We start from the raw sequence: 17049 nt of genomic DNA on the forward strand, positions 1-17049 counted from the left end.
CTACTGCGACATGAAAGAGCCAAAAAAACAACAACAACAACAAAAAAACAACATTTCTGAGCTCTGAATTTCAGAGGCGAGTTGCAACAAGGACCAGGATTTGGATTATAAAGACCACAAAAAACACACACTTATATGATTATGAATAACACTAATCCCTTCTAATGAGTATGATGGACTACTGATGTTATAAAATAATCCAAAAAACTACAAAACACAAAATGATTTGACGTAAATGTCTTCCCTTCTGTCATTCATCCACACTGCAACGGTTCATTAATAATAAATCACCTTTTTTTTTTTTTAATCAAGATAATCTAGTATGTAACACTTTCTTAACACAAATCTGCTTTTACAGTAGTGTAGAATCCATGTGCCCCCCCTCAGCGGGTGATCAGTGCACTTATATAGGTTACAGTCCTGACTGTAAAATGCCTGGTCCGTCATTATAGGTCTTCATATACTGTAAAAAAACAAAGTAACAATATTGTTGCTATGACTACCACATGGCACTTTATCATTTAAAAGGTCAATTGCACAAAATGCGCAAGAAATGATAGCAAGAGGGTAACTTTAGTGACACACAGTTCATAGTGATGGAGAATGGGTTGTTTTTTCTCCCATGTGTGTGTCTCACTTTATTACAACCGTCAATACTGGACTTTTTTCCACTGAAGACGATGAAAGAAAAGCACAGGTGTAACTAATGAGATGAATGAATGAATGAATGATTGGTTGAACTCAGCTGCTTCAGATTCAGGGTCCTGGTTCATTATCACGCTGTCATCTTTAAGTTTATTAGTAACAACTGTGCCCCCCCCCCCCCCCCCCCCCCCCCCCCATTATGAGAAGTCAAAAATATTTGCTGTGAAAAAGGCCTGTTGGGTGAAAGCAGCTGATTTTTTTCCTATCCTATATACATTAACCTTTGAGTGACCTTTTAGTTTAGATATCCGTACTTCAAAAAAGGAACGTTTCAAGAAGTACTATTGTTTTAAATATTACACTTTGCATACTTTTTTCCTTATATATATCAGTTTAAACTATTTTATAAAATATTTATTTGGTTCATTAAATTTAGCAAGACGTTACATTTTAGCCACAAATATTTTGGAAGCGATTCGAGTGGCTTGACAGATTCATTGCAAGACTTTGAGAAAAATAAAAGTACCTCTGGCATGTCAGTCAAAACATAATGCTTTACCCCGAATATTGATTTCAAGTCGTACTGTTTCTTATTTCTCCCTGAGAGCAGCGATCTGTTTCACTGTTCAATATATTGTTTCTGCTGCACCTTCAAAAACCGGCGATAATAATCATCTGTGTGACAGTGTTTAGACAGATGTTTTTCACACCTGGTATTGCGTTATTTGCAGTGGGAAATATATTTTTGTGCCTCTGTACTATTAAAAAAATCTGAATACTCATGTCATCCGTTGCCAAGTAAAATCAGAGAGCTCACCATGATTCTTAGAAAGTAAAGCGCTACAAAAATTTTACCAGTTACATGAGAAGTCTATATGAGAAGAAACTGTGGTCTGGGGGGTCAGAATATATATATATATATATACACTGCAGTTTTTTGGGATAATTCATCTTCTATATGAGTAACATGTTTAGCACCCTACACTAATATTACAAGATGTCTTTTTGCAATGATCACAGTCTCTTAGATATGTCACATGACACAACCAAATTGGGATAAAATACTTGGGATGATTAAAGAGGATTTAAGTACAATCAGTAAGGAGACAAATCTATTACATCCTTCATCGCGCAGCACAAGTCGTAAATTATTGTGATTTGAACAAATATCCTTCCTTCTTTCGTATAAAATATACATATGCACAATATTGACAGACTCTCACACAGTTTCTTTTCACATAATAATGGAGACTACCCCAACCGATGCTGCAGGTGATGAATGGAAGGTAAAGGATGCAGCAACTGGTTTTTTAGTATTAGTGTCGAAGGCCTGGTCTTTGTGTGTTGGGACTGGGGGGGGGGGGTGCTTCTGTCAGGTCTGATTTTCAGAAGTATCCGTTTCAAGTTGCAAGTCCTCACACGTGTGAAAATGACACGACTACAGTAGGCATTCTTGATACGCAACGCAGCAGCAGGTAACGAGGGAGAGATGGGATCATTACTATCCGGTCGCTCTCCCTCATTAAACAGATGGACCAGTGATACTGTAAGTCTGATGAAAAACAGTTGTTGCGTTTGATGAACACAGATGAATTAAAAGAGTAATGCTGGTTCTCAGTGTATCACAGGAGTAATGATTCAATCCAGTCTTAATGTAGCTACGAAGCTGTGAGGTGTTGCCGTTGCCTACTGGTCAGCCTCCTGGTCAGCCTCCTGGTCAGCCTCCTGGTCAGCCTCTTGCACTCGGTCTGTACAAGCCCAATGAAGCCCATAGTGATCCTAGTCGTTTAATTTGGACCCAGAGGAACCCTCTGTGTCTCTAGGCAGGGCACCATTGAGCTCCAGAAGGCTATCGATACCCAGATAGCCCAGTAAAATCTCACTCCGGCGGTGGGAAAGGTTCAAGATGTCCTCAGCCAAGCACTGAGCTGAGGTGAAGCGGACCTTGTCGTGGTCGAACATATCCTTAAGGTACTGCACGATTTGTTGCTGCAGAAGAAAGGAGAGAAATGAATGACAGAAACTGAAATATATACACACAACATCATGATTAGAACTTTAAATGGGTACTTTTGTTTTAACTTCCATAAAGTAAGGGGGGCTTGTAAGATTTTAGTTTGTCTTAGAAAATGTGTTGCCTTTGTTGCCAGGGTTGTTGCTAAGATTATTCCCATTGCCCATTCGCATATTTCGGATTGGCTTGGGGCTTACAGATGTATTTGAGAAGTTTCCATTTCAAGAAAAAAAAATAAAAAATGAAATCCTACTACTACTGTTTGCTTATGTAGCCCCTGAGGGTAAGGTAAGAAGAACCCCACAATAAAAACAGAGACCTTGAAATGTGATAAATGTTGTATGTCCTCTTTAAATTGGAGAAGCTCAGGTATGTGGCAGACCTTTCTCAATTCAATTATTCTAACATGGTTGAAACCCTGTCAACAGTAATATAAACAACCACTTATCTGTATGATCCATCACAATATTGTCTTTGTTTTTTGTGTAAAGTTTTATGTCTATTGGGTACTGTTAAGCTGTTATCTGTCCTTTTCTGTGTATTATGTTGCTTTTTGGTATCCGTACTATCAAAAAACAATGTCAAAAAGCAGCAGAGGCAAGAGTCTCCCCCCTGGATCGTACACTTTCCATGATGCAACCTGCTAGCATCTCCACACACCCAGTTTGTAACACAGGCTTTCTGTTACAAATCTGAAGTCTCCGAAACTTAGATAACCCTAATGACATCACTCAGAGTGATGTCATCAAACTTTGGAAAGCTCCCGAGCCACAGAAGACATACGACTGTCATCAAATGCTTTAAATTACACCACAAACAGTAATTTCCAAAACTGTGGCAAAATCAGTTTCTCAGTCCTGCTCTCACCTTGAAGATGGTGCACACTTCACTTAAGTGCTGCCTGGGTCCCAAAAACCCAAACGCTAAAACTGGGCTCACATGTTCTGATATGGCATAAAAGTGGGAGATAAAACCGTCAGGAACCTGTGGAGATTAGTAAGAGAAAGAGCTGTCATAATCAAAAAGACATACAGCTTTATTTTAAGAAACAAGCAGTTAAATAAAAATGTTTTCAAATGGACTCAAACTCACCATAAGAAGACGCCTTTTTGCTTTCAAGACAGACCAGCAGGCAGTCGCCAGAGCCTAACCAAAAAACACAACTAAGTTATCAAAGTAACTAATGATTCAGTTGCATTTGTATGTATGTGTATAAACTAACCGTCTCTTTAAAGCTGTCAGAGAGCCAGCGGTTCCTCAACACAGCTACCACAGAGGACGGAGGGCTCTCCAGGTCTTCAAAGGCGTCCATCAGGATGAAGTCCAACACAATGTCAAAAAAGTTCATACACACCACCTGCAGAGATCATGACATGAGGAAACAGACGGGACATTAACAGGACAGCCATTACATTTTCTCAGATAAGAACAAACAATCATAATGTATCTTTTTGGGTAATTAAGAGGCTGACAAATGCATAGATGGAGTTTGAAACCAACTTGAAAAATACAGAGTCACACAAACACTGTGGAGTTTTTGACCATAAATAACTCTATAGAGGTTGAGAGAAAGTCTTTAACAGTAGGATTGTGTCCGAAATTACTTGAAATTTACTATAAAGTGCAGTATAATTACCCTCTATTTTTCCAACAACTAGCTCAAGGTGTTGCTTTCACTATTATTATTGTGCGTGTGTATACTATGTGATGATTTATAGGTAACCAAAATCTCACTTTACTGCTCACTATTGAGTAAACTATTGGGTGTTTATTATAGAATGAGTAGTAAATGACTGATTTCACACACAGCATGAGTGCCCGTTGTATTAGTATTGTGAGTTTCACTTTATTACACTGGTGAACAGTTGGCAGTATTGTGCCAACAAATGCAGAAATATGCCCAACAATTGATATATATTAAGAATGTAGGTGTCAATTTCTTCCAAAATTATCTTTGGGAAATTTTTGATGAGGAAGAAAAATACATTGAACATGTTTATTAGGCTCTGAGGATACAGTGAATGTTAATAAATCCACAGTGTACCTTTAACTTAACTAACAAAGGGAAAAATTCTTTCCTGTAGCAACTACAGTATGTCAACTACAGTATGTCCCTCAATGCGAGCCTTATACTGAGAAAAGGACAGTGACTGTTGGCCGTACTTGAGTTACATTTTAATTCAGGGTTGTGACCGAGTATCTCAAGTTCATGTAAATTGTCAGAGGATCCACATTCCCATTAATAAAACAACAAACATATACTCTCAGGTACAGATTGGACAGTCCTTTTAACAAATGTTCAGATTCAGGTGTTAATGTATTCATGATCACACACTACTCACCCCTCGGCCCTCCAGCTCCATCTTAGTGACTGGCCATGTTTCCTCTCTCTGAGTGTAAAGCAGCATGTCCTCATAGCTCTCTAAGAAGGCTTTGGGACCCTTTGAAGGAAAAATACAAAAAAAAAACCCCATAATCTAATTATTTACAGCTGTGAAAATATGTCCACAGAAGAAGAAGCTTGTCCTGTTTATCTTAATAGGACAATGTAATAACAGAGGATCCAAATTAGCAGCCTTTTACCTTGTTTGACTTCACCATTAACCCTGTAATCATTTGCTTCCCGGTCTCCATGAAAAATGTGCGGTGAGTTTCATCTGCTAACAGGACCTGTGGGGGAAAAAAGCATTATTGTTCCAGTTTCTGTTATAATATCATAATATTATGATCGACTAGCTTAGACTTTCATAATTCAATTTTCATAGTGTAATGATGTAGTGCTGACTGCAAATGATTTCCATCAACATGCTTTAAAAACACATTCAGCTCAAGTTAACTTGGAAGTAAATAATCTCTCAGGGGGAGCAGGGTGGAACTGATTCATACAAAACAGGATACAATTATTCTCATGGACCAGAATGGAAAATGAAAGCTGATAACACACTTTAGATTTAAAACACATCTGCTCAAAACACAACAGACGTGAATGTGAGTTTCATGAAAGTACGGACCTTTGCATGAGACTGAAGAACAAAGCTAAAAATTAGATGTTTTGCAGAAAAAGACCGTTTTCTGAGTGTGAGGCACGCTGTGAGTCACCTCTCCTGACTGTAGCTGCTGTCATTTTATCTGACCTCGATGCTTTTGTCTGGATGTTGCTTAAGCACAGAAACCTGACTCACTGTCTGTAGGTGCTAAGACGATACCTGCGTAAAGGCAACATATTAGAAACTCAAGTGTGCCGCAATGTTTTTCTACTAGGATCTCATTACAATACTGACACATTATAATACTGATGTCATATGATATCCTAAAATTATTTTTTTTTCTCTCTATGATCTCTGCACTACAATGTTTAAAAAATTGACCATCAGTTTTATTGCCAGTTTTCTGAAGTGACTGATTGAGCCAGGTTCCTGCTAGAGGGGACGTAAAACAAAAGACAGCAAAAATGAGCTTTATGAGAACTTTCTAAATTTTGTGTAAGCTGAAGTTAGCGCTGCTTGTTCACGGCTCAGTTGAACTTTACAGGAGCCATTAAAGGCTGCTAACACTAATCTTGATCATGCTGATAAGCTTTAACCAAAGCGATAATAAAACAATACCCAATGGAGGTTTTGACCACGAGTGGAGCTATAGGGCAGTATTTTAATAAGCAGGTCACCCTATACGTTGCTCAAGGGTTTGCATGTACACCAAGCCACACATTTTTCCTGACTATATTTTGCAATAACAGTTGCTGACGTTGATGAAGGATTATCAAGAATTGCAATTAAGCAAACAAAGATCTATAAAATACGGGTGAATCATATGAGCTGAAACCGACCTGGAATGCTTGTCTCACACAGTGAAGCTTGGCAAGGAAGTCTTGGTCACCATAACATTCAAGTAATTCAGTCCTGGTAAAAAGAGACAAAGATATGAAACTCACTGCAATCTTATTCTTCTCTTAACTACTGGACATTTGCATTTTACATTTTTTAACTGCCTGGCGGCAACAGAGTATTCGATACAGTTGATTTGTAAACATGTTAGCAAACAGGAGTCTATTTACACATCCAACAGACATAGAGCAACATTAGCATTCATAAGGTGTCATGTTTCTGACTCATTGATGCCCAATGTTTGTTCCCCTTAAAGATCTGTAGTGTAAAGTTGCAGGTTGTAAAACACACAAAATAAGCTGAAAGAGGCTAAAGCTAGTAGTAGAGAGTCAGGTGATAATAATCTGTATCAAACTGCTTTCATATTACACATACTCATCTGATCCATTGTTAATATAAACACAATAATAAGTGCAGTTTCAAGTATTAAGGTTAAGACTATACTTCAGTTACCTCAGGGACCTATAGGTCACTTTGCCCTCCCGGACCAGCGACAAGGCTTCTTCATAAAGAGCTGCTGGTTTAAGCGTCTGGTAGACTTCTTCTATAGCCATGGCATCAAACAGCTGCACAGACAAAACACACAGTATACTGGTATGTGTAGTTAATACAAATAATATAATATAAAATCGAGAGAGCAGAGGAAAGGGAGCTAACCTCTGCGGCTGAGAAGAAGGAATCATCAGAGGTAACAGTAGTCGCATCATCGTCTCGCAGTCGGTGGAAACTCTCCACTTGAGGCAAGATGAGAGTTCCTTCACTTTCTGCTAATAGAACAAAAATGAAAACACAGATGTACTCAGAGATATAAAAAGTGTGCCCCCAATGATTTTTTAACTATTACTACTGGTGCAGTTTAAGTGTAACCTTTGACTTTGTGGATAACGTCACCACCATCAACAAGTTAGCTTTGGTGCAGCTATACCTTGTTGCTGGGGAAAAATCCTTGAGACCCTTGAGTCAATAATTACAATGTGATATTTTTAACTTCTTTTAAACCTGCAGTGCTGGATTTTTGTCTTTCTTCTGGCAGTGAGAGTAATTACAAAAATACTGTTGACACGTTTGCCTTATGGGCTATGCTGTAGCTCACTTTGTCGCTACTGTTGCAGCAGGAAAACAGTGGATAAATTGTTTTGACCCCTGCAAAATGACTCATTTAACCATCAGAATTTGATCCATTTGGTCCAATAATCACTTTGATTCCCATACAATCCCAGCAGAGGGCTAAATGGAAATTGGCCGGCTTGGCAAGCTAATGGCCGGCTGCCCATAGAGCAAACCCAAAACCAGACTAAAAACTCTGATATACTTTAGAATAGAGACATATCTGGCAGTGATAGGTTTCATTGTGTGACCGCATTTGGCAAGGGACTAAATGTAACAGACGTTGATATATAGTAGTAGAAGTTGTAAAAGTTCAGGTTTGCTCGCTTACCAAAGTCTGCAAGCACGCTGTCTGGTGGGATACTGCTGCCAAAATCCTCTTGTAGGTGGTACGCCCTGTGCAGTAGCGTCTCTAACTTTTCAGCAAACACTTTATTACGAGTTTCAACCTGTAACACAGGGGAGAAAAATTATCCTATATAAACACCAAGCTTAAGTCCGTAGGCAATTCAGTTTATTTGAATTGTGCTGCTTTTACACTGGGGCTAATGAGCATTGTTAAGCGCTAATAATAGAGACAGCTTTTGTATTTCACGTTCAGTTACAAGATCATTAAGATGCAACAGAAGAAAGATGCTTTTTTTGTGTAACAGCAGAATAAAGTTTTGTGGTGAATCAAACCACCAACAGCAGAAATAGGTGAGATGCAGCACCATATAATACAATACTGCATTCTGCACCAATACTGGCTGGTAACTGATCAAACCATGCACATGAGTTTCAACCTGTCTCTGTTGTTAAGGATTGAATGAAGGTTACCACGGGTAAGTCTCCACACGCTGCCCCCTGCAGAGCGAGGCTGTTGTTGCTGGAGGTCGAGTGGGTGTGGTGGCGTATGTTCAGGGCCATTTCCCACTTTTGTAACGCTTCCTCGAACAATTCCATCCCTGACAGGAAAAGAGCAGTTAGATTTAGTCACGCTTCCTACTCATGAGTGGGAAAAATCAGATAAAAGTGGCACAGAACAGAATTGGATTGTTATCTTTATTAGTTGAAATGACAGAGCAATACTTATTTGATGAAAAATATTGCTTAATGCAGGTGGCCTGACGTGTCTAAAAGTCCAGAGTTTCAAAATGAGAAATTCCAAATAGTTCTTGCAGCATAATCCTAATGCCAAACAACTGCATACTGAGTCCAAGAGTCTAACTATTACCTGGCTATAGCCCAGATTTTCTCCACTTGTTCTACACCACCAACAGTCACTACAGTAGTAAGTGGATTCTGATTTCACATAATGTGTGTAGCTTGTGTCTTAATATCACCATAAATAAAAAGACACTGAAAAGTAACTTTAAAGTACATTCAAAATGCATCCAAACCAACTGCAAATGTGCAATATTTTACTCAATACTCTGCCAAAGCAGTTAAATTAAATCCTGTATCATTTGGGTTTCTCAGCCATCACCAAAAAAACATTGTTTTATTTCATGTTCAACTGAAACCTACCCATTATATAGAGATTCTCTGCATTAGCATCCTCTACTGCCCCTGACTCTTCCACTACTGGCTCTGCCTCCCAGGGGGTGGATGGGTTGGCAGACTGATTTGGGGAGCTTGGGACCCGCATCTGTACCGGAAACACACAAACACACAGCCACATTAGATACATGAGGCCTGAAGTGAAATGATGAGCAAACATGTTGAAGAAAGAGTTGTAAAATTGTAAAACTAACAGATGCCAGGCTGTGTGAGGAACTTGAGTGTTTACTAGGGGCCAGGGAAGAGATTCCACTCATGGTGTCGTTGCTCCGAGTACTGGGACTCATCATCTGCCGCCCAGTGAACTGACCTGCACACAGAAATACATCTAAGCAGAGGTCGAGACACGCTACAAATCACACAGCAAACTCATAATTAAAAATGTCCAACGCTAAAAACGTACACACCTCTTTTTAATGACGAGGGCCTTCCGCTCTTCAACAGCGCGTCAGGTATGCCCACAGTCTTCTGGCCATCCTTTCCTTGTGTCGCTTGCTTCCGTTTTCTCCCCCGTCTTTTCAGCTGATGAGCGGTGAGAGCCAGCGCGACGCTGCCCAGCGCTGTGGCAAACAGCACTTTCTTCAAGTTTGGGGAGAGCTTCAGCTGAGAAAATATGGACTGAAAGCAGGAGAGGCAAACATGAGCTGTCATAATAAGTACTCTCCACTGTTTCCTAATTTATTCAAGTCTCCACAAGATAGTGATCAGTGCTGGTGTGCAGAGATTAGAGAGCTGTGATTGGTCAATGAACAGAGGATTAATTCCCAACTACTTTCATAATCAATTTAATGTTTTGAGTATTTTTTTTTCTTTATAAAAACAGGCATTAAAACTTTAAGGATTTAAAATAAAGATTTAAAGAAATATTTATACAATAAATAATGAACACTATAACAATTGAATTTGAGCAGGCATTGAAAAACTGTAGTAGTGTTCATGAACATGGATTTGTCCAAAATATGATTCCAGCCTCTCAAATGTGAATATGTTCTGGTGTCTTTAGTCTCACATGATAGTAAACTGAATATCTTTGGATTATGGACGGTAGGTTGGAACAATTTGGACATTTAAGGACTTCATCTTGGACTTTGAGAAACACTAAAACTACTCAATTAATCGAAAAAAAAAGCAACATATTCATCAATAATGAAAATAATCATTAGTTGCAGACTTGGTAGAGATGTAAACCTGAACTGTATAAGTGTATGCAAGTGTAAAGTGGTTTACCTGCCCAAATGTGGAATAGAGAAACACTGGTATCTCTGCAACAGTCATGGCCAGAGCCTGGGCGATGGACATCCCTTCTGCTCGTCTGACGGACATCTCAGAAATTGAAAAAGCCTGCTCTCCGAACCCCTCACATTCACCCTCAACACAATGACCTCTCTGCTCTGGGATCAGCCAGCCGGGGACTTGCTGATGAACCGTTTTTCGTCATCCACTCCTTTAATTTGCACTCCACACTGGTCCAGTGACTGACTGTGGCTTTATTACCCTGCGACAGATAAGATATAAAGAAATTATCTGAGTGTGCCAGCCTCCTCTCTCTCTCTTTAAAGCTGTATTATATTGTGAAGTGTAGAGCATCAGCAGACAAAGTTATACATGCAGCAGTGCTTTTGGCTCTAGGGCAAAACACTCCACACTCAGACATGGACTTAAGAGGTCCATGGTTTAAGCTGGGAAAATCAAGCTTGCATTAAGTGTTAAGCAGCAGAGCAAATTGACATTGTGCCAACTATCCACACAGTCTGGTATGTGGACTGCCCCACGCCTACTGTACAACTACAATGGACAATCTACAAGAGAAATGACTAAGTTGCAAAAATCAATAATTACTTCCCAAGCTGGACATGACAAATGATTGATGATGGAGCTGCTGCTGCCTCTTGAAATAGACTTAATTATATAAAAAAAGGTGAAAAGCAAGCTAGCAAGCTGTAAGGCCAGAAGTCGACCCTGCCTGCCACCATTTACCCTTTCTAACTTTTACATTAAATATTAACAACTCTGAAGTCTGTCGGTGGCTATTTAGAGAATCAATGACAGGCTACAAAATGCTCAGTAGCCAGCAGACAAACCAACGCGAGTCCTCAGCTCATAGTCGAGCTAGCACACAGCAGCTAGCCTAGCTCCACTCTGATCTGTCACTTCTCATCACAGAAACATCAGCCGGTCAACCGGACACCGGCTGTGAGGCTCTGAACAGACACCGACACTGAAAACAGCTCATAAGCCACACAACTAATGAGAGAATCCCATATAAAGGTGCATACCGAGGTGTCCCGGGGAAAGGACGTTCCTGTCACAGTCAGTGAAAGCAGCACATAGCTCTTTGCTCGGGGGCGGTGCCGTTTGTAACGCAAGAATACTGACGTGACGTTTAGCCAATCAGAAGTGGAATAGAAAGTGATGCCTTCTTTTTTTGACCAAACAGATGAAAAGTAGGTGAGGAAAGTATTTTTTATCGTCCAATCAGATCGTAGATCAAAAAGCAGCGTTGACTGAGAACAAGCAAGCAACACAATAATATTACAAACAGTACAAGGAGTATTGGGGAAAAAATACAATAAAATAATCACAAGTGAACAAAAACCCAATTAAAATAACCCTAAAAAAATGAGTAAACAATAAAAAATAGATAATAAGGGCAGCACAGATTCTGGGCTCTTTTAGATAAGATGAGATGTATCTTTATTAGCTATTGCAGCAGCAAAAAGAAAACAAAGAGAAACAGTAGTATAATAAGTGTAATATGATGATAGCTACTATCAACAAAAACAGTAACAACATATAAATCACCAGATACAGTGATGCATTAATATTTGGGGGCTCATTCATGACAGTGATTTACAGTACAATCGTAAATCTTGAAAAAAGACACTTCTAAATGCTTTGTTGTCACTTTTTGTATAATTTCATGATAAATATTAGTTCTTTTTTATTCATATGTTGTTTTTTCTGATTTTATGTGAATGGAAATGTGAAAATGTTCTCTTTATCTCATTGGAAATAGGTAAATTTAATGATGATAATAATAATAATAATAACACTACATTTTATTTGCAACGCAAATCTCAAATTGCTACAAGGTAAAAGCATCAATATAAAAGACAGATAAAAAGAAAATACCTAAAACATCAAAAAAATAAGAGCATAAAAGCAGCAACCAGCAAGGTCAATTAGTATCATTGTCCAGGTCACAGAAGTATAAAGGAAATAGTACTGACTTTCTATACCAGTAAACTGTTTTTTCCCCAGGAAAAAAAAAACACAACAGTGTTTTAGTCAATTAATTATATGTTCAGAGGCTTTTGTTGTGAAAAGTCGTGCCGGAAACGTCGTTTTATATCTGGTAACATCGCGAGATTTCACGTCAGTACAGTATCAACAAATCTGGTGAAAGAAGTTAGCGGCACAGATTTATAGATTAAAAGTGTTTATATTCATACTGTTACAACCTGTTAAACTAGATATATGAGCTGTAGTCTGTCTGCGGCTGAAAGATAAAGTCACACTGTAAAGAAAAAAAGGATGCTGGATTTAGAAACATCGATCACAACAACAACCGATTAAAGATCTGCATAATGAAGCGATCATGACTGGACCCTGACTGCAACCTCTCTGCGTCTCTCTCGAGTTAAAAAGGCTGGAAAAATGAGTGCTGTCGGGCTCTGTGGAGAATCAAGGCTTTCCCAAAGGCTTTGATATGAAGTCTCAGGTAGGATAACGCCCCTGGTGTTAAATACAGTGTTAAATGTGAACTGCTATATTAAATCTTTTTGTCTCTGCCGGTCCATGCAGATGTCCTGCTTGCTCTGTCTGCTCAGTGTGAGTCTGCCTCTGCTCTTCTGGTTTGGACATGTGATCAGACGGGACGGTCCTCCACCTGTGGGACCAAGCACCGGGCTCAACGGGTACATGAGGATCACCCCAGGCGGGATGGACCAGGTGAATCCATGATACAGCTGTTTAGTTAAAGTTAAAGTTCCCCCTCCAGACATGCTTTAAAGGACAGGATCACAGTTTTTACAAGTCTGCTTTAACCCTTACATACTGTTCAGGTTCACATTTGACCTAATTTTACTTTTGAAAGCTGTAAAAACACCACATACACATTGCTTTCAATCAGACTTTGCTAATGTGACCCCTGAATATACAAAAATGGACATATATAATGTATAATGCATCATTTTTAAATGTTTGTGCAACTGATACACATTCTTGTAGATGCAAATTTGACCTGCATTTATTAAAATTGCCATTCAAACATGTTGTACTTTTCATAATCTATAAAATGTTCTCCTGGACCATAATATAATGATTGTTAATGCCTTTTTTTCTCCATAAATAAATAGTAAACACTCTTCATTAAGGATTAATCAAACATTTAGTAATAACTGATGGTGAATTTATGAATGAGAACTGGTGCAGAGATAAATTATGAGTCAGAATATGAACAGTATGTGAGGGTTAAAACAACAATCAGGTGCCCATATGGCCTACCCCACTTTATCGTAACCACCATAATTTTCAAAATGAACATCATGCTGTATTGAAGAAGACTTGAAACTAGCAATTGAGCCCATAAACTGATTAGTAAACAGTTCACTGAGGTAATAAATCAAGTGCAACAATGCATAAACCACAACAATCATCTCTCTCTCTGCAGTTCCTGGACAAGCGCTGCAACCAGTGTGCCTTGGTCTCCAGCTCAGGTCAGATGCTTGGAGCTGGTGTTGGAGAAGAGATAGACAACATCGGATGTGTGATCCGGATGAACAACGCACCCACTCTGGGGTTTGAGGGAGACGTAGGGACCCGCACAAGTATTCGTGTTGTGTCACACACCAGTGTTCCCCTGTTGGTAAAAAACGAGCACTACTATTTCCAGCAATCGGCAGACACCACATATGTGGTCTGGGGTCCTGAAAGGAACATGAGGCAGGACGGGAAAGGCCGCATCTTTAATACACTACTGAAAGTTACAATGAAGTATCCCAACGTCCGAATCTACGCTGTGACCAGAGAGAAGATTCAGTATTGTGACAGCGTGTTTCAGAATGAAACTGGAAAGAACAGGTACTGTACAGCAGTTTGATTAATAATGACATCATGTATTTATGGCTCTTGGCAGTTTAAAGAGGATACATCATGCTCACTTGCAAAAACTCCATATTTAACTTAATGTGGGCCTTTTATGCAGCCTCTGTCTGAAAAAGGCCCTTTGAGCTCCTGTCTCTTTAAGACTGCCTCCCAGTGAGCCCACTTTGTTCTGATTGGCCAGCTCCAGAGGCTATGTAAACAAACATATTAATACAATTTCACTTTTCTCATTCTTTACTCGAAATGGAAACTTCTCAAATACACCCATGCACATTTGAGCTAGAATCCAATCTGAAATATGCGAATGGACAGTGAGGAACAACCTGTGGAATAAACTGAGCAACAAAGGATACAGAAAGGACAGCTGTTTGTGTGCATATGTGACGGATCTGACATTAGTGTGATAGAGAAGTAGACGTAAAATTACAAACAGCAGAATAAAGCCCTGACTTTTGACTCAAGTACTGGAACATTAATCATATTTAAAATTTGACATCATAACAGTATATATATATATGACACATGATATATCCCCTTTAAGTGTTTTGATTTTGGTTGTTTCAGAGTCTAAGGAGTTTAAAATACCTTTTTCAAGAACAGATGTTTGTGTGTCTCACTCAGAATGAAAACAGGGGCGTTTCTCAGCACCGGATTCTTCGCAATGATTCTGGCTATAGATATGTGTGACAGCATCCACGTTTATGGGATGATCGATGATAACTACTGCAGGTGAGACATTCCACATAATGACCTGAACTTGTCATTTACACTACTGTCTGTTTTAAAAACATGATTTAGCATCATAAGTAACCTTCACATTCTTCTGTTCCGGGCAGTCGAGCCAATCACAGTGTTGTTCCTTACCATTACTACGAGAAGAACAGAATTGATGAATGCAAGATGTACAAGGTCCATGAGCACACACAACGCGGGGGGCACCGATTCATCACTGAAAAGGCCATTTATGCCAGATGGGCAACACGCCACAAGATGGAGTTTAAACATCCCTCATGGAACTTTTAACGATGGAAATCCAAAAGCTGTCCTTTGACTCTTCAGGTGGTATTCAATTTTACTGGCTTTCGGTCACCACTGCTGAACATTTTTAGCGTTAGCCGAGAACTTTATCAAATACTTCAATTTGTTACTGGAGCTTTTATATGGAGTATGACTTTTTTTACCAGCTCAGCAGTTTTTAGAAAGAAGAAAGAAAGAAGCCACATTTGATGCTGGCTCTTTTTGGGTCAACTTATCTGCAATTACTGATAAAAAGTATTACATTTGTTTTGTATGCTTAAAATGCCATAAGTATTTAACTGGTGTTAAAGTACTGCTGTCAGTATTACTGAATATTTCCGTTGTGTTTAGCCATGTATCAGTCACTAAAGTAGACTCTAAAACCAATGTATACCAAAGCTTACAATTTTAAGTTGATTTTGAAATGTGCCTTTACTTTATGCCACCTGTGTAATTTAAAGCTGCTGTGAGACAGGAAGTGTATTCATATTCCTGTTGTCCTCTCTGTTAGTTGGTCAGTGTGTTATCTACGACTGCAGCGATTAGTCAGTTAATTAATTAGTCAGTTGTCAGAAAATGAATCATCAACTATTTTGATAATCGATTAATTATTTTCTCAAGAAAAAATGTCCAAATGCTTTAATTTATTTTTTGAAAACATCAACAGATAAATTATTGAAAAGCGTTAGTTACAGCCCTTAATTTAGCTTCAGAACTAGCCTTGAAGTGGAGACAAGTTCAGCGCTTAAAGGCATACTATGCAGGATTTGTCGGTTACTGTTTGTAAGCACGTTTAAAGTTGGTGTTCGCTGGGAGCTACACACCCACGACCAAAAAGTTGATTCCCATAAATGTCCCTAACACTGCAAAATAATAAGACATACAGGCAGGGGGCAGTAGAGGGCTGTAGACACATACACTGCCCCACACTTCTAAAGGGTCAGAAGTAATGATTTTTTACTTTTGTATGAGTCTATACTGGGTTTTTTTAGGGAGGGGTGGGGTGGGGGGGGGGTTAAGGAAAAAGCTGCATAGTATGACTTTAACTAGTTTGCAGTTTAAAAAAGCACAACTGTTACTGATTTCAAGAGAGTATTTTCATTTGATTCATTTTTTCCCTCCTTTATTTTTGTGGCTACTCATTACTGTGGCTGTGGGCCTTACCTCATGCTCATACAACTGATCAACAACAAATGAATATGCTGGTTCAAGTAGATTCAGGTTGATATTTAATACACTAACTGCGATATTGAAGCTTTAAGCTGATTCTTTTCCCTTACTGCAACCATGGCAACCAGTTACAGTGTTAAAATGCTTGAAGTATTAGTAAGCTGTTTCTTTTGGCACATTTTAAAAGTGAGCCAACCCTTACAGTGATCATGATGGTTGTGTTACATGTGGCGGCATCAGTGGTCAACCACAATGACATACATTATTTATGTGTTTTGTTTTTTTAAAGTAAATCAACCACAGAGCAAACACTATTCAAATATAACTGCAGAGGTTTACTGTGAACGTCTTTGCAGATATCTGTGGTTTGTGTGCATTATCTGTGTTGGAGGGAAGTTGAGACTGAATACAGACGTCTTGGAGGCCTGATGAGACATTTGTAATTTGTGCAGCTGCAGCACTTTGTGGCATCCTAAAGCCTCCGACGGAAGATAAATCTGCAGAAAGTTGTGTGCAAAGATAGAGTGTTAGTGCCCCGTTGTTACACTGAATGTAATCAGATCA

General features: G+C 39.0%; 2 protein-coding genes across 4 annotated transcripts; one reads left to right on the forward strand and one right to left on the reverse strand.

Moving 5' to 3' along the window:
* Positions 1-841: 841 nt before the first annotated feature.
* Positions 842-11536, reverse strand: miga2 (mitoguardin 2). Of its 3 annotated transcripts, none has more exons than XM_053340015.1 (16): positions 11469-11536; positions 10420-10687; positions 9600-9810; positions 9387-9502; positions 9160-9280; positions 8470-8597; positions 7982-8099; positions 7201-7307; positions 6997-7109; positions 6486-6558; positions 5243-5329; positions 5002-5100; positions 3882-4016; positions 3752-3805; positions 3527-3643; positions 842-2634 (listed from the first exon to the last, which is right to left on the reverse strand). In XM_053340015.1, exons 2-16 carry the CDS (start codon positions 10513-10515, stop codon positions 2425-2427), a joined length of 1785 nt encoding a protein of 594 aa, XP_053195990.1. In that variant the 5' UTR covers positions 10516-10687; positions 11469-11536; the 3' UTR covers positions 842-2424. The 3 variants fall into 3 exon arrangements, with proteins under 3 accessions (XP_053195990.1, XP_053195988.1, XP_053195989.1); XM_053340013.1 differs by having other exon boundaries at positions 7201-7310; XM_053340014.1 differs by lacking the exon at positions 11469-11536 and having other exon boundaries at positions 7201-7310; positions 10420-11413.
* Positions 11537-12563: 1027 nt separating this feature from the next.
* Positions 12564-16313, forward strand: st6galnac4 (ST6 (alpha-N-acetyl-neuraminyl-2,3-beta-galactosyl-1,3)-N-acetylgalactosaminide alpha-2,6-sialyltransferase 4). The gene is made up of 5 exons (XM_053339433.1): positions 12564-12913; positions 12997-13143; positions 13865-14274; positions 14920-15027; positions 15135-16313. The coding sequence occupies exons 1-5, from the start codon at positions 12902-12904 to the stop codon at positions 15319-15321; spliced, it is 864 nt and encodes a 287-aa protein (XP_053195408.1). The 5' UTR covers positions 12564-12901; the 3' UTR covers positions 15322-16313.
* The last annotated feature ends 736 nt before the right edge of the window (positions 16314-17049 follow it).

This window comes from Scomber japonicus, chromosome 19, assembly GCF_027409825.1.
Source record: "Scomber japonicus isolate fScoJap1 chromosome 19, fScoJap1.pri, whole genome shotgun sequence".
NCBI classification, from domain to species: Eukaryota; Metazoa; Chordata; class Actinopteri; order Scombriformes; family Scombridae; genus Scomber; species Scomber japonicus.